The sequence below is a fragment of the Synchiropus splendidus genome, chromosome 6 (genome assembly GCF_027744825.2).
Source record: "Synchiropus splendidus isolate RoL2022-P1 chromosome 6, RoL_Sspl_1.0, whole genome shotgun sequence".
In the NCBI taxonomy this organism is placed as follows: domain Eukaryota; kingdom Metazoa; phylum Chordata; class Actinopteri; order Syngnathiformes; family Callionymidae; genus Synchiropus; species Synchiropus splendidus.
The window spans coordinates 23,652,091-23,670,674 of NC_071339.1; the positions used below are offsets into that span (position 1 = coordinate 23,652,091).

Genomic DNA, 18,584 nt, shown 5'->3' on the forward strand with positions numbered 1-18,584 from the left:
CTGCTTATTAGCCTTTCTCAGGATTAAGCTGGCGGAGGCTCAAGTGGAAATTATGCAAAGCAGCCGAGTGGTTTGTTCAAATATAGTATGCGTTGCGTTTTTATCTTGTCTTTTCCTGTACATGTGGGCGATTGTTTCAAATACTGACTCAGGTCGGCATCAATAGAGCCTCTAATAATGTCAAGAAGCCGGATACAGATGCAGCGTTACACAATATAATGACGTTGTTTCGAGTTTTATTTTTACATGACAGTTTATGTAAAGGAAACATTTTTTTGCAGTGTTCCCTTAAAGCAGCTGTGCTTGGGTTGAATATAGTGTGAAGATGATTCATTGAGTTCAAGTAAGAAAAAGCTGCTTTTGAAGTTGAAATGAAATATATCGCTTTCTATCAATAAACATGGATTTATATTAAACCATTTGTATTTTACTTAGGCATGATCTGATTTCTCTTATTTCTTCATGTGTATTTTGTTGCATTCCCAAATAGACACATAGTATGTGGGTCCAAGTGTAAACAGGTGATGGACTGTCCACCTGTCCAGGGTGTCCCTTGATTAACTGGTGCCAGCTAATAGGCACCGGAGACTATCTTCAATCCATCAACGGAATAAACAGAAGAAAGGTACTGCCCTAATATGTCAGGAAGTGACGAAAAACCTTTTCAACAATGTCAGAATCTGGAACATGGGTAAGGGTCAACATGGTGATAGATGATATGAAATCAAGCTGAGTCAAAGCTAGGCGTGCAAAACATTCTCACTCCAAAGACGTACGATGCACACAATGTTGACGCAGAAGTCTGCCTTAAGCGCTGCATGTTGACGCCGACCTGTGCAACTGAATCCCCTCAGGGGACATTTCGTGACCTTCTAATAAATGGTTAGGATTAGGTGTGCAGGGGGCGGGGATTGTAAGCGCTCAATGTCGCTACACATCCGATGAAATTGTTTTTCAAGAGTGCCACCCAATTTCCCAACCCTTTTTCCAAGGGTTGACCCTGCTGAGGTAGGCATCAATTTGTTAGAATTTCGTCTCATTTACTCATGTTAAGTAAATCAGCACTAGCAAGCAAAGACTGACCCCACTGGTAACTATAATATCAATATATTCAGGATGTCAACGAATGAGGAACATCTTAATAATTTGACCAACTCTGGATCAGAGCATTTCTGGATTGATTTATGTCTCCAAAGCAAACCTCTGGTAACTAAAAAAAGAAAATCATAAAAGATGTAATAAAATTTGTCAGAACATGATGATTAGTGTCTGTAGAATGCACATCTGGGTTTTCACTGCTGCTCAGTTCTAATCACTGTGGGTGAAACAGACGCTGGAGGCTGTAAAATATGAACGCACATGCCACACAAACACACTCTCAGTGATGGGTGGGAAGGGGATGGGTTCCTGTCGGCTCTCCATGCTTTCTGTGGGAATTCACTGGGTAATAAATAAGCAGCATTTGCACTGACTCCCATGTGTGTCTGTACACACAGATGCTTTGAAGGATTATGACACACGCATACACACTCACACACACGTTTAAGGGGTGAAGGTATGTCCACATAATACAACAGATGCTGCGGCGTGAAATATTCATCTGCACTAAATCTGAAACAATCAAAACAAAAAGTTAGACTTTTGACCAATAGGCTTCGTCCACAAAGAGTGAGCTTACATTACTGTGGGCCACCCAGAGTGCCAAGTTTTAGATATAACTTTGCAGCTCACCCCTTCACCGTCCATACACATAGACTGTCTCTGTTGAGCTCTGGGCACCCACTGGTGGGCACCAGCCAGTCTGAATCTTTAATTGAAGAAACCATGTTTGAGTCAGTTAGCGAGATAAAGGTTGCTACCCGTGGCTCAAGGCTAATAACGAAACAATCTACATTCATCTAGCATCAAGCTTGATACAGCAAGCCCAAACTACAGTAGCGTAGCTATACTGTAGTACTGCGGGCCACCAGCTAACATCAGCATTCAACTCAATTCAGACTGGTAAACCAAGCTTTACACGTTGGGTAACAGTGTCGCAGTCATATTGATGATGGCAACTTGCTATAGTATTGTATCCTGAGACACTATTTTACAACATTAATTTGTGATATATTTTCATTGTCTAGTTTCAGTCATTTTTGGTCGAGTTTCAGACATTTTTTTAAGGTGAAGCAGAACATGGATATGGAATTTTTTAGACTATTTCCAGTAAGTTGGATAAAATTCAAAATTATAAACACGTTCATCAGCATGTAGCAGGCTTACACAATCAGCTGGGTATTAATGACTCATTTAGGCAGCAACATAGTGATGTGGAACTGAGCTTCTTATTGGACTGAAATATAAGTTGGAGGGAAGGAAAGAGTGGAAGTGTGGCAGTTGACTGGTCATTGATATGCAGGTGGAGCCCCTCGTCAAGTGAAGCCTTTCACAACCGTCTGAGACCAGCGAGAAAGAGAGATGCGAGGAGGGACCAAAGAGGGGGTTTTAGGAACGACTTTGAAGTCAAACGATCTTTGATCTTTCAACTTAGTTCGCCTCCATTTGACAACTTACTCTTCTGAATCAGGCCGTAGAGTCAGTTTTCAAACCACTGGACCTTCGTTGGTCATAGCACTACCCGGAGATCAGTTACATGTATATTGATACAAATATTCAGGTGTTTCTTCTAGAGTCCTAAATGATGACTAAACTCAGAAGGGATTTCTATAAAAGGGAGGTGAAAGATGTGAAAGAGTGAAGGGAATTGGTCACCCCTGTAGTTCTGTTCTGAGGAGGTCTGGACCTGCTGCTCCAGCTAATGAGCACCGCAGAGAGCAGCTCTATGGTCAGTGTGAATGTGCTGTTGCCAGGGTCCTTCTTTTGTGTGTTGGTGAAGCTCTGTGTGACTTCACCGGTTGGCATTTTTATCCACTTATGCCTGTTGCCTTGTGACGTTGTCTTTTTCTTACACTGACTCAATGCTGTTTGGAAAGTGTTTTGACCAATGATTGTTATTCCTTTGCTTGACTTTGATTGAGTAGCTTCCTCATTTTGTGAGAGAATGATGAGTCATGTGTCAAATGAAGCCTGAAAAAGACCCAACTTCTGTGAACTCAATAATTTGAAATGTATTTTTCCTAAGTTCCGTTTGGTTTGCCCTCCAAGCGGTCCATTTTCACACTCTGCTGCGCTAAAATACAAACAAACACAACCTCTCACCTTCAAATCTGTCTGGAATTATCATCCCTTCATGAATGTGGTTTATTTCGCTTCTTCTTTATTTTGTGGAGGACATGACTCAGAAGACCTTTATACACACACTGGTTGTCGGTTATATATATATATATATATATATATATATATATATATATATATATATATATATATATATATATATAGAGAGAGAGAGAGAGAGAGATAGATAGATAGATATAAACTATGTTTTTTTTTTTAATTATTTATTTAATTTGCACATTTGCTCTGAAGTTACGTTGGGAAAATATTATTTCTTCTACATCCTGCTTCTGGCAGTTGTCAGATGTTTTGTTATTACTATTGGTTTTTATCTATTCCTAAATATGTCTGAAGAACTAAATGAAACCTGGTTTTCTCTTGAATGAATGTCATCTGTGGGCTGTATAGTCACACCTCCTGCAGATGACATGACAGAACAAATCTACACCAGGTTATGAACCTTCACCATTTCAAATAAGCTTGAAGTGATAATCGGTCTATCAGTAGCTGTATTGTTTTATTTTTATTCCAAGGCTTGTTATTGTCCTTCCTCACTCCTCCTACCTCTGAACACACAACTGTCCAGCAGTATGCAAAACACAAACCCACTCACCTCACGACTCTTCTGTTTATTTTAAATCGCTTTTGTTCTTTGCTCTTCACCTGATGCATCCACACTTCTGAGTTCTTCAAACACTTGTGGACGTGCTGCAGTGTTACACCAACAAACCTCCTCTGCTTCCTCCCATTATCCTGGCTCACTGGGGCGGAAGTGATGGTATTTAGTGTTTATCCACTCTGTGTGTGTGTGTGTGTGTGTGTATGTGCATGTTTGTGCTCAGATGGGGGCAGCTGGCATATGTTTTTAAAGGCTTAATAGGAATATTTAAAGATTGCATGTAGGTTGACTGTGGATTTAATGAGGGTTAACAATGAGATAAAAAAGAAAAATACACAAAAACGCACATTTGACTGAGTCAGTCCATCCACCCACACACATACACACACGCAAACATTATATTGGTTTTCTTTCTAAAGTCGACAGTTTAGGCCTTCAATTGAAATCAAACGAACCTGTTTTTTTCCCCTGACAAATACCACCAATCCCACTTAGAAAACAATTCATTTGATCCTGTTTTGGTCACGTATTCTTCTAATCACTTGGTGTTGTTGAGAAGTTTGCCAGTGCTCTCCACACACCGACTGTGAGGACCCCGAGATGACTTGGATGTAATCTAAGTGAGCAGTAAACAGAGTCTTTAGTGCCGGTCGCCTCGGGGTGCCCCCTCTGGTTTGCGTCTCCAACTCCTGTCGCTCCATGTTAGCTGTAGCTGACATGAAAGAGTGTAATAGCTGCTTCCCGAGCCCGCAGGGGAATCCTCACCCGAGAAGGTAGTTAGATTCTGCTTAGAGTGCACCATCATCAGGGAACGTGTGCGGCGAGTTGGAGGGGGGCAGTAATGGTTTGATATTGGTGGATGGAGGCCAGGTTTTCCACAGTGTTCTGACATGGAACCACATGTGTTTATGTACGTGTGAATATGGATGGACTTGATGATCACGTGCAGTTTATTAAACGTGACCCATGGTTTCAGAAAGTGGGGCGATTACATTCAATTTTCAGCGTGCCACAGAAGGCACCGCGACACACTAAAATAATGAACTGAAAGTGAATTGGAATATGAATTGGAAATCAAAACACCTATTTGAATTGGAAAATGTATTATATACATGTAACATTTAAAATAATTATTGAAAAAATAGGATTCAATTTAAATTCTAAAATAAATAAAAAATAAAAAATTCTAAAATTGCAAATGTTTTATTATGAAAAAGGAAACTCGCAGATGAATGGAAGAAAGCCATGATAACTATTCTATATTTTATGACTGAAATAAAGAGGAAGTAAAATGTTAAAACATGGAAAAAAATATATGTTTTAGAAAGTTATCTAAGGAACACTCACACACGTTTAAGGGGTGATAAAAGTATTTACAAAAACAAGCAAATGTGGGACTAAAAAAAGGCCATCTAATCTAAAGTAATCTAATCGAATATTATCGAATTCTAATTATATATGGAAATAAGACATTGAAAATTGCCTAATTAATGAAACAGAAACTCTGGATTTCTTTTTACATGTAAATAATTTCAGTTTGTAGAAAATGTATCACTTTCACAAACCAAACTTTATGGAAAACTAAATGAAAAAAACAAAACAAAACAAAACAAGAAACTAAAAGTTGCAATGAAGTTTGACTGCATGTTTAGTCGAGATCCTCAAGAGTAAATATAAACGTGGAAATCAAAGGAAAAAAAATGCTTGAACAAATCAACTGAGATCCCAACAATAGAAGTGCCGTCACAGCAATGATACAGTTGTTTCAGTCTATTGTGTGCAGACAAATACAAGCTGATGGAATTGACTCACAGATAAAGCTGGATCATCTGCAGCAGAGCGGACGCTCCCTCAGCCGCCAGCCTCATCAAGCGTTAAGTTGCTAATTATCACACAAACGTCGCTTGCCTCGTAAGCAGAATGTTGTGATGATGTGATTGTTAAGCTGAGATGTTGGCTCACATCCTGCTGTCTTCTGCGGTGACTTGTTTTATTCCCCGTGTATGGAACCTTCAGTGGAATCATGGAAAGGCAACTGACAGCTTTTTCATTCATTCATGTTCATCACACAAACTTCCAGCCTACTCTGCATCACGTTTCTTTATTGGATTGCAAAGTTGAACAGCCCTGAGTTGGATAATGTGTCAACCTGTTTTGTGCGGTGTGAGTGGGTTAATGTGTCAGATCCTGCCGTCGTATCAATATTTGAGTACATTTGCAACATGAAAGTTAATTAGCAATGATGAAGGGATTCTGCTTGTTTTGATGTGACACACATTCACAGAGCTAGCATGCGACTGCATGCGCTCCATTCAAGGAGAGGATGTGTTTGTGTGAATTCCAACATCTTAACATGAAATGTCTGCGAGGCTTCAGCCTACTTCTCTGGCTTTAAATTTGCCGACCTCGCATTGAATATTGATGCTGGATCCCCCTCAGCCTGCTACACCCCCTCAGCTCCGGCTAATGAGAACACTTTGATTTCTTTTAGTTTCTAATGAGACCGCCGAGCCACCATGGGGGGCGATAAAGACTAATTATCTCACTATTGATTAATTTATGACAACTAGTTTCATACCAGAGGGAGAAAACATGTTTTTTCAGCTGCTGGAGGTTGTTTTTCTCACAAGAGGTTTTATTTCATGGGATCCTTGCTTCAACATAATGGTAGCCCCGATCTTCAAACTGTTGACCAGAACTTGAAGCCTTTTAGGCCACGGGGATGTGAAGAGACCTGCTCAGCACTGACCTGCACTGAAGAAGGATCAACCTCACACTTCATGCTGATTGAAGGCTACACGAATACATTTGTGTCGCCCTCTGCCTCTTCCTTCAAATGATGAAGCGTGTGGCAAAGGCATGGGGCATGATCAGATAATGGAGTACAATATTATGTGCATGAAAACAAGCTTATTGTTATGAACTCAGTTCTTTTAGTAACATTACTGTCCAACATTGAGATGTACCACTCCCTTCATCAACAAAATAACTCTTGTGTACACAAAGTAAACATTATTAGTATTTAGCACATCACAAGTGCGACAGCATTTATAAATAAAATATCTACATATTTGACCATATTTGACTTAAAATATCAGGACAACGTCACACAAATAAGTTTCCCAATTTTACAGCAAAAACATCGATACAATAACACAACACAATCAAGTATCGTGATATTTGAGCATGTCAATGTTTTCTTATCGATATGCTCAACCGAAGAGCGACACATCTTCGTAGTCAAGTCATACTTGGGAGTATAAATAACTGGAGTTTCTGCTTCCTTTTGCATGAGGTTATAACCTCTACTTTGTTCACTTCCTCAGGTTTTGTGTTCTTACATAGAGAACGATGTTTACTCTCTTACAATGATGATTGAAGAACTATACTTCATGGATTAACAGTTGTGATTCTTGTGTTTGCATTTCTGTGATTATGTGATGTTTTTCCTGGGCTAGTGAATGTGATTCCAGTAAGCAGTTTGTTCTTGGTGGTTTCTCCTGGGCTTCAGAAATTGTGACTTCTGCCTCAAGATATTAGTCTTCTGCTATTGGAGTAGTTTTCACCGCTGTGGGAATTTAGCATTTGTTCAGTGCTGTGTTTCTGAAGGCATCTGTTAACTCTAAATGCTCTTTAAAATCCTTCAACCTAACCAGTTGGACAAATCCTCTCTAATTTCCTCTCACACATTAATTCAGAGATAAACAAAGTTCCATTTCAGGATGTGCAGCCACAGCATCTTGTTAAGTCTACGAGTACAGATTGATTGTTAGACCCATCACAAAAGCCTTATTTACTTGTTAGCTTAACTCAGAAGTTATTTCCTCAGTTTGAAAAGTGAAATGTGAATGTTGATGTGATGTGTTCTCGGGCCAAAAAAAAAAAAAAAAACAGACGATGAAAAGCAGATGAGCCTTAAGTGATTTCATGAATAAAGCAACGCCGTTCTAGCATTTCAAATGCTTCAAAACAAATTAGAATGGTTGTGCGTCAAAGCATATGTCTAATTAGAGACCGTGTGTGTGTGTGAGCGCACGGTGCTCGGGGCGAGCGGAGAAGGCTAATGTGGTGGAAAATGTGTCTTAGCGGGGCCATGAAGTAACGATGACTCTGTGACTTAATCATGTTGACACAGCGAGCGTCGTCTTCGTCTGTCCTGGATTCACTCGGCACATCATGATGTTGCTCAGCCGCTTATACAGCCTTAGCTTGCGGCGTACATTTTTGCAAAGTCAAAAGGGCGCTTTGTTTTTAATTCAAAAGTAGGGTTGTAACTTGTTTTTAAAAAAGGTTTTCTCTCTGTAGCCACGGGGCAGAAAACCGACCAGACACGTCGTTCTGTTGTGATGTGTTGTGGGCTTGAGAAACCTCGATACCACCAATAATGGAAAACGATTGATTAAACTTCACACACTTGTCGCTCATTCATGATGCTCCTAAATGTGCTTTCTTATTATAACACATTAAATTGACTTCCCTTGTCTTTGTTTTTAGGAGGCTGTAATTTTGAGGAGTCTTACAGCAGCTGCGGCTACAGCGTTTCCCTTGGAACCAATGGATTTACCTGGGAACAGGTCAACTCCTGGGAGAAGCCTACCATTGACCCCAACCTTCCTACAGGTACTGTTTGTAAAAAGCTTTTAGTTTGCAAATTTTTTTGTTGATGTCTTAACATCCCAGGCTTCTCACAAAGTCATTGAGTCTGTGATCCTTTTTTCAAATCACGTTCAGCTAAGTTGCCAAAACTGGGTGTCCTCAAAGCATCCTGCTTAAACGTTCCCACAATACCCAGATGCCCTAAAAGCCTGGGGCAGTTCCTGTTAAGTGTTGCCAACTTTGTGGACTTTCCTAACCTCTTGGCTACTTTTATTGTGGAAACGACTAGTGACAAATCTAATTTCTGTCATGCTAACCTGCCGTAAGCCACTCTTGAAGGTGAAGACTGAATGATACAGGAATCTCTGGGGTGTCTGTGAGTCGGTGATTCATTCAACCATTGAGTCCCGAGGAATACCAAAATATATAACGTAATTTCCAGACTATTGAATATAAGCCACACCCACTATATTTACAACATATATGAGCTGCGCTGGTGTATAAGCCGCTCATGCAGTGGTGCAGTCTACGTTGTACAAAAATCAGCAATTTTTATGTATTGGTCTAAAAAATGGACACGTAGCATATTCTCTGACTTAGTTTTGAAACCATGGTCCAGAATAGAGACTGATGATGAAAACAAACAAGGCAATGTTCTGAACGTGCATCATGCCACCAATGAAATTAAACTTGTCACATCAGACCGAATACAGGGGCTTTATTTGCATTAATGCAATCTGTGCTGTTTACGCTCAGATGTATTCCACTTTCCTCCACAGCTGAGACCATAGTGGAAAGTGGAATACACCTGCGTAATAGTGGCACATTGAGTGCTTTAATGTAAATATAACACCTGTATATGCAACGGTCTGATGTGACGAAGCTCCACGTCTTGGTGGATTGAGGCTTGTTTGCCCATAAAAGTCCACATATTAACTGCATCATCGTAGTGGTTTTTGGTCTGGAAATTATGGTAAATCAACAGCACCATCACTTTGCTACACAAGTTTAAGAGTAATAGAGGAATATTGGAATCATGGTGGATACCAACTTCACCAACCTTATTCTGAAATTAGCATTTTGGTCAGTCCAATCGGTTTACTGATCTCAGAGCTCAGAGAGAACCATACCTCAACTTCATACATGAAGATATAAGTGGCTGTCACAGCTGGTGTGTCATCACGAGGGTATATATTCATAGATCAGCACGTTTACACAAAATAATACTTAATAAGTGAATACTTGAACCTGTGACAAGCTGAAAATTACCATCCAGTACCGGTGGACGTGCTTATCTTTCTGCGGCCATTCCCTCAGTTTAAGAGAAACTCTTGACACCAGTCTGAGACGGAAGAACAGCTTCCTCCTCCCCCTCCTCTTCTATCCATCTGAGCTGACAGACTGATAGAACTCAGTCGACAGATCGTGACGTGACCCCAGCTGGGTTTCTTCTCCGCCTGTCAAGTAGCAAATGGCAACCAGAACCTGTCCATCCATCTCTCACACACTCCCTGTGTCACCCACTTGCTTGCAGACACACAGATATCTACCCCTCTTTCCCACCACTTACTGCCTCTTTCACACTCACTGAGCCCTTTTTTCCCCTTAAATTAGAATCAGCTTCAACCTCAACCAACCGGGTTGAGGGGGCGGAGCTAACACATCTTTGTGACAGTCCGTTTGACCACAAGCCAGGTGCAAGAATAGAAATCAAGTGGAATGTTGGTTGCGAAGATAGAAAATGAAACGATGATCTATATGCCGTGCGAAAAAGTGGATTTAGCAAGCTTGATTTTGAAAGGGGACTTTGAGGAAACATTTTAAATCAAATGGTTGTGCAGCCGAGAAATTACATTTCATTACCGTCCCTGGGCAGAGCCCTGGTTGCATGCCTCCTGGCTCTGTCCTGGGGTCTGCTTCTCCCGAACAATTTCTACCATTCCGCCATACCCATCTCCACACTTCCTCCTAATCTACTCCTCTTGGCAACCCACGTGCATATTTGTATCATTGTCATAGCCACTGCCTTATCATTCCCCTCTTAAGCCCTCATGCTTGATACTCTCTTCACACCCAACCTTCATTACTCAAATGCTCCTTTACATGGTCTACCACGGAAGTCCCTCTCTAAAACTTTAACCGGTCAAAATTCGACCCACTGCTTCGTCACCAGAACGCCTTTCACACCTGCAGCACACTGTCCCCAAACATCCTTGCTGGCTTGATTTTGAAATCATGCCCGTCACCTTCAAAGCAGTCCATTAACTTGCTCCTTTGCAGCTCGCTGAACTTCATGAAACTCAAATACTCTTTCAAACAGTGCGGTCTTCTCCCACTTTCCGTGTCTACAGACCTGAACGCCATTTTGTCCATCACTTTCTGTTATTGTTTTGTTTACATTTAGTTTTATTGTATCTCGTTCACGGATAAGATAAACTATAATATCTTAAATTTACAATGAAAGAGTTATGCTTAACAGTTTGAGACACGTGATTCGACATGATTCATTTCTGGACACTCAAGTGAAAGAACACTGGCAATGTCCTAACAGATGAAACACTATTGAGCAGGCCTTGAGTTAAAATAAATGAATAATTGTGTACATTTGGAACATGCAAAATGACAACGCAATTTTCTTGCATTTTCTCCTCCAAGGAGACGAGGGTGAACACCCCAAATTGCCTAATGTTTTGGCCTTTTAATGGTACGCCAGGATGAGCGAAGGGGTCTGCATGTATTTGTTATTGAAAGTCTTTTTCAGTAGGGGTGTCAAGAGGATAAAATTTCAAGTTAATTGAAAAGTCCGCAAATAGCATTCTTTGAGAGGAAAACTATTAAAACAGAATCCAACGTTGGAGTCCTTTCTCATTTTTGGATGAGGATTAGCTTTGAAACACATGCATTGGTCTCCTTAACCACGGACTTATATGTGGAGACTGTACAGCACATTTATTCACTGGATTCCTATTTACTGAAATCAATGATTAGGGATTTCTTAGAGGAATTCTTCACATTTAGAATTTCCACTTGCTAGCCTGTGGGAGGGCAAAGCATGAACACTTAGGTTGTGATGTCAACATGTCTCATTGGTGGACTAGTTCTTGATGTACTTTTATTTTATTATCAAAACTGATTTAAATTTCATGCATTTATACATCTCGCAAGCCACAAAAAATGACTGCAGGCAGCATTTGGGCCTCTGGCCGTGTTTTTGACATGAGGTATATTTCGGCATTGTCTTCACTGTCGTCCCAGTATTTCGTCACCTGACACTTATAAAACAGTAGAACATGGTTGACACTTTCACAATGTTGTCATTCTAAACAGTCATCTAGATTCTGTCCATCTGGATTCAATAATTGATATCTACCATCCATCACAAGCTCCTTCTGAAAGCCACGTGGGTCGGCTGACTCCATGCTTTCATGGAATTTGACGTACAGATTTGGCAGCGAGTGTACTGATCTTCGTCATCATCTGCTTGAGACTTCTGAATCCATTATTCATATCAGAGTGTCATTTCGTACCGTCTTTCGATCGGGACTCCCACAGGCAGATTTCTGTTCAACTCTGGCTCCTCACGGTGTCACATCTCTATGGACGCCCTGCTCACTGAGCCGGAGCCAGAAGCCGCCCAGTGGGAGGACATAATAATGACCGACTCATAAATCATTCAGCACATCTGCATCAAGTCGCCCGAATAATTAGATTTATTTAGCTTATGTGACATCTCCTTCATTGATGAAAATTTTTGAGCAGGTATTGTAATATGATCCAAACAAAATTCTTTGCTTTCAACCCTCCAGCATTAATACAGACGATGATATTATTCCATCTTCATATAAATGAGACCTGATGTGAAATTTGAGAGTGTTTGAGCTTGCATGGTGTGTGTGCTTGGCTCCTAGCCGACGAGAGCTGAGCAAATTGCCCCTCGTCCGTGATAAGAAGTGGTGTGTCCCGCCTTAAACGCAAACACAATTTCATGCTGAGTGGACACCAAAATTGCTCCATCACCGCATCAGCATCTACAAAAACTCTTGCAACTCAATTTGTTGTAGAAATGAAATTACCAAACCGTTCACAAGAAAATGGCATGAAAATTGTATTTGCACTGAAACGGGGTGATTCCACCTCATTCACACGTTCCTTCATTTTCAACCCGGTATCCTCAGGGACTTGGTAGTACGTAGGTCTGGAGGACCGCATAGTCTATGGTCATCCCCATCTGCAGAGGCCAGGAAAGATAGGTCTAGACCCTAGCTCCATGCCCATTTATCACATGGGCGGTGTCAGAGCTGTCAAACCAAGGGAGCAAGGGATTTCCCCATTTCAGCAATCTTCTCGCAGAAGCTAACCCGTTGCCCTCACCCCACTTTTTTTCTCCACCACATGAGCTAGGTTAACATAAACAGGTATTTAGACTCTTCCTTCGTCCATGTGAGACGATGGCCCTATTTTGCTCTGGCCCTATGACTTTTTGTGCTCTAAACTTCCCGTACAACAAACGCATTCCTGTGGTTGATAAATCTGTTTTCGGCTCAAAATGAGTAGCACACCTTTAAGTCTGAGAAACTGTTTTGTTTTTAGCTTAATAAGTTGCAAAGTTTTGTCATTAAGTGGAAGACAGTCAAGAGTAAGTGGGCCATTTTTCTAGACCATACCTTTGATAGTTCAGGACCCAAGGCCTTCATGCAGTAAAACACTCAACAGGGCAAGATTCAGATCAAGATAGGTAAGTGCCCATCTCTCTCTCACTCTTTCTCCCTTTCCCCCCCTCTCTATTCTGTGCCTACATCTTGTGTCAGTTATCTGTCTCATCTCTGGTCTGGGGCAAGGCTTGTCAGGCCTGATAGCCATCATAGCAAATGAGCCCTTCACATGATAGTCAGCTTATTGACTGCCTGCGAGCTGAAGATCTGATAAATCACGACAGGAACAAATTGCCTGTCACTCTTTTTTCCTGACACAGCCGTAGTTTAAATATTTGGACTCAGATCACAATGATGTTTGAACAGTTCTGTTTAATACTGGAAATGAAACGATTGTACGACTTGTTCGTCGTTGTACCTTAACTAGCATTACAGAAGTAAATCCAAATTTATAGATGATGTTTCAATGACACTTTTCCCTTGAGAGGGTCTTTAAAAAACAGTAATATTGAGGTCATGAGTGCAAAACACTTTGACAATTGTGTGTCCAATGTTGCTTTCATCAGACGTACATCGTTCCCACATCGCTGTTCAGTTGATATACTGACTGCATGTCTGGGGTGTGTATTCCCTGAAGGCTCATCCAGTATACAAATGCTGTATGTTGATTTAACCAACACATTGTCATAGACTCATTCGTGTCTGTCGTGACCAAGAGTTGTAATCTGCCCCTCCTAACGAATAACTGGCAACTAGTTACCAATATTAAAAGTGTAACTTCTTAGCTGCACTTTCTTTCTGTTGATCCTGGCTTGAAGTGTGAATATTCTCGGTCTCTGTGAGTTTAATTCCCTCTAAATGTTAACATGCTTGAACATGCACGCATGTATCCCTTAGTTCTTATTACCTTCAAACCCCTCACTGAGCGAGACAAACTCACACGAGCCTCAAACATCCAACTTCAAAGCTCCATGATGTTTTCTGCTGCTGTCAACATGGCTGCATTCCGAAAAAAAATATGATCACAGGGAGCCGGGAAGGGCAGGATTAGGTTTTTTTTTTTTTTTTTTAAACATTTGTACTTCCAAAGATTCAGGAATGATAGAGCTAAATGTGTTAACACACCACTTGAAGTATAGCTCAGCATACAAACACAAAATGAGTACTTTGCGATGCCAAATGCAGAGCTTGCTTGTGTGCTCTTGGGGTAACATGAGAGAAGTAATCTACGAAGCACAGTGAAATGGCAGATTTAGGGTAGCACTGGACAGATATGAGGACGATTAAACAAAGGAATTGAGCTGAGCTGACGTGCCGCTAAAGACTAATTGCGAAAGATGAAATAGAAAAGGCCTTCAGATTTAGATAAAGTCCCGTGGTGGAAATATATATTGCTCAATGACCTGCTACTTTGAAACAAATGTTTCGGATATTGCAGCCACTGAGGTGGCTGAAGGGCCCTCCTGAACCTTCTATCGATTTAATCTGATGTGTGCAGGCTGTAGCAGTGTGCCGCTCTAAACACTTAAACTGTCACGGGCAGAAAGACTGAAGTTGATGTAGAACTTGAAGGGCTCAGGTGGGAATGGACTGAACCCCAATTCTTTCTCAGAGCAGTAATCAGAACAGAATTGGTGTTGTTTTCCCCTCCCCTCCTCAATTGTGCCTGGGATTCTCAGGGCAACTTTTAAAAAAACACAGAATCTCGTTGAGTGAGTGTCTCGTCCACTGTGCTTTCTGATGTGTGTGTGGGTTTGTGTGTGGCTTGTTGTGTTTGATGGCTCTCTTCATCTGCAATCTGCTATTATGTGTCGGAATGCTTTGGCCTTAGAAGTATGTTTGATATCGATACATCTATCGGTATTTAATATATACCACTAGATGTGTGTGTGTGTATATATATATATATGTATAATCACAAAGCTGGAAGTTGGACTCTCACATTGTCTTGCTGTCTTGCTGGAATAAGAGATGGAGATAGACAAACTTTTTATCAAGATATTCATGACAGATGTCTTGATATGATATGAAGTTTTAATGAAAGCCATGGATATTTTCTTCTGAAAAAATCTAACATTTTAATTCATTGGCTGGCTTCAGCTGTCAATCAAAGGCAAGTATGAAATTTGGTCTGGTTTAATCCAACCAAGAGCAAGCACACAATTGACATTTACCACTGATGTGCTTTGACATATAGGACAATTGCAGGAGAATGATGCTTCTGATATTGCGATTTGAACTCCTTCAATGCTCGTATCATGACATAGATTAAATAATATATATTTCAGCCCAAAGTAACTTGCAACTTTTATTGAATGTCACTGTACTGTAGTTTAAGTGTGTCAGACTCGACACACTGTACATGCTGGTTAGCATGTATTCAAAGTAAGTTTTTATATATTTTACTGCATTTGATCTTCACTTTTTAACTAGATATATATATAAATAAATAAATAAAGTGGAAAGGTAGTCTCTAAAATAATTTCACTTAATCTGTCCTTTCTATTTTGAGTAAAATTGTGCCAGTTTTTTAACCTAGTAGAATATAGCAATCTATCATAATATCGTAATCATATCGTACAGTGAAGTATCATGATCCATATGGCATCATGAGGTTCTTGCCACACTCAGCTTTAGTATTGCTTAGCGAAAAAAGAAACGTAATCTTAATAACCGAGTCATATCAAATGGTGTTATTCTTCCCTGTATTTCTAATCAAATTGTAATTTGGTGATGCTTCTCTGTGGAGTGTGTGACCACTCATGAAGACACGTTTTTACTGCTAAACATAGATGTAAGACATACTTATACAAGTGATGGCTGCTGCACAGCTTTAAGGTACTTTAGAATGCTGAATGAATTTTATGACAAGCCCCTCAGCTCCTCACCTCCCCATGGTAGGTGCTTACTGTCCACTCTCATTCTGTATACACTCCCGCAAGCTTGCTGTACTCTTCATCCTCTCACAATCTCAGTGGCCGACCGCCACTCAATTTCTAGACATAGAAAAGCTCAAATCTGTGAACCATCCAGCTGGAAAGAAAAGGAGCTGAGGGTTATTTTCTAAATGTTCTGTCTCTACTGTCTGCTTGTCAGAACAATTTTACGTACAAGTGTGTTGCCTTCACAAACAGCAGTTGACAAAATATCCACATTTATGCGAGGTCGCTCGCCTTCAGTGTGTCATTAACGCTCCGTGCTTTCTCTGCTCATAAATCACAAATGCAATCAAGTCTGGCCCTTCAAGAGCCCTCAAATCAACACTGGCGACCAGAAACTGGATATTTAACCTCAAGGCGCATCAACCACACGCACGGTTAATGGCACATTGCTTTGGCATACTATAATTTAGCTGTCTATTATTGATGGCTGTGTTAAACAAGGCACAACTGATGACCAAAAATGCGGTAAATGTGTGCAGTTTGTACTCTCACCACTGATATGCAGACTTTGCTCTGCCATGAAGATATGCCCCGACTGAACTAAACCAAACCTACCTCAGCTACTATACACAGAGACCACCTTGCCCCCTGAACCTGGGCACTTTGTCCAAGTTACTTGGTTTGTCTGAACAGTTTGGCTCTGACCCTCTCCATGAAATAAAGAAAATAAAGAAAGAATTTTTGATTCACCTGTACAAAATGTTTGTATAAAGTTGACATGTTGACTAAGTCGCGCTGCATCAAATTTTTGGCCATTTTTGGCCATCAGCAGCAAACACCCTCTGACTCGCACCTTCAGTGACTCTTGGCAACACAAGGAGGGAGTTGTATCCAATTCTTCTTGATTGGGCATAAAATAAATCCACCAAAAACTTTTCTTCGAAAATGACGAGTTAAAGCCCATAAAAAGCTTAATCGCCCTCGCTTTTGGCATAAGAAATGGCAGTTTCTGAATTGTTGCCTCCATTTAAACGTTAAAAAACCAGCAAGAGCCTTATGGAGCCGTCAGTCTCTTTCACAGCAAGGCCATTATCGCGTCGTTATACATCCACTGAGAGAGCGCGAAATAAAGATAGATGGATTAGTGCGCTGGTGAAATCCCCCTCGTAACTCCAACTCAAGCAGATAGAGCTGTCAGCCAGAGAAGTAGAAATGACAGGAGGAGAAACGAGCAACAGCCAAACTGTAATTCATGAGAAATTTGGTCACAGCAGAGTGAGAACACGTCTTCTCTCCCAAAGTCTCACAGCAGCTGGTTTTACATTAGAGTTGCAAACATTAGAGGACTGTGGAGAAGGATTTATCCTTGTCCATCTTTTCATTCATTGTTTTTTTTAAATTAGTCTCTCTTCTTCTGAGCATAACAAACTGCTGCTGCAGTGTTGAATAGCACATTCCAATGTAATTTCTAATAGCAGTAATAGGCAGGAGGTTAACAAGAGAGACTCCCTCGTGTGTTATCTTTTTGAGTTTTCGCTAGGACCTTACCTTAAAAAAAACAATCTGACTGGATTGAGTGGGAGGGGCTACAAACAAATCATTAGACGTCACCTGTGTTTCCTAGTATTGGACTACCAATGTTAGTAAAATGCACTGATGATTTATCATATGACAAGAAGATTCCGAAATACGAGTTCATGCTCACATCTACTTCTCCTTTCACTTGGTATCTCTATGTCCAGCGTTCGTCATCTAGCATTACTATTGTCTTCATCTTTGCTACTTGTAACTTTCCTACTGTCTGCACATCATGTCATGTTTTCTTTGTTCAAAATGGTGAACTTTTATCATTATTATGATTATTTGAGATCTCTTATGGCAAACCTCCTCGCTTTCCGACCTGAAATCTATGTTATGATTGTTATTATTATTTTTTCTTCCAAAATGAAACTGAGGCAATAGTGTATTAAAGAAAAAGACACCATTTATCAGGTGAGCAATAAATGCCCATTTTTAAGACTGAACAGTCACGTAAAAGCCTTGGATCGCAGGAGTAATGGCTCCCTGTAGGCCAGTGATAACTCTGTGTATTTGTATGCCAGGGTGTTTAGTAGTGCATGTTGAAAAAGGAGGAAGGTGCAACACCTAGAAAAAGAGTCTGAAAACAACTGACAAGCGGGAAGAAAAGAGGGTTATAACCAGCCAGCGATGGAGAATGAAGCTGATAGACACTGTCTTTGGCCTTCTCTGATTCATTTTCTGCCAGCTTCGTCTCAGCTCTGCTCCTGATATGTTTCTTTCTTCATTCTGCAGTTAGTGGCTAAATTATATTCCTCATACCCAACTGGTTTTAAAAAGCTCAGTTTGCCTCTCATCCCCAAATCATCTGGATGTTGACAAGCTATTAAACCAAACAGATTCTGGTTCATGCTCAAACTGGAATCCTGCATAATGAAAACTGGCAATCAATGTGAAATGTTTTAGGACTCTTACTTAAACAACCATTGTCCCCCACAAAGAGCATCCTGGACGATGATCAACACCCCTCTACAGAGATGCATGAAACAAAGAGTGTAATAATTCTCTTTGTAAATGACATCACACACAGAAATAGCTTCA

The 18,584-nt window shown here is 40.6% G+C and overlaps 1 protein-coding gene across 16 annotated transcripts in view; it reads left to right on the plus strand.

The window, feature by feature from the left end:
- The window catches only part of LOC128760232 (receptor-type tyrosine-protein phosphatase T-like), a 203,969-nt gene that overhangs the window by 26,294 nt on the left and 159,091 nt on the right, over positions 1–18,584 (plus strand). For all 16 annotated transcript variants that reach the window (XM_053867406.1, XM_053867409.1, XM_053867407.1 and 13 more), the window contains exon 2: positions 8,330–8,455. In XM_053867406.1, coding sequence (XP_053723381.1) covers positions 8,330–8,455 — 126 coding nt within the window. The remainder of the gene's footprint in view (positions 1–8,329; positions 8,456–18,584) is intronic.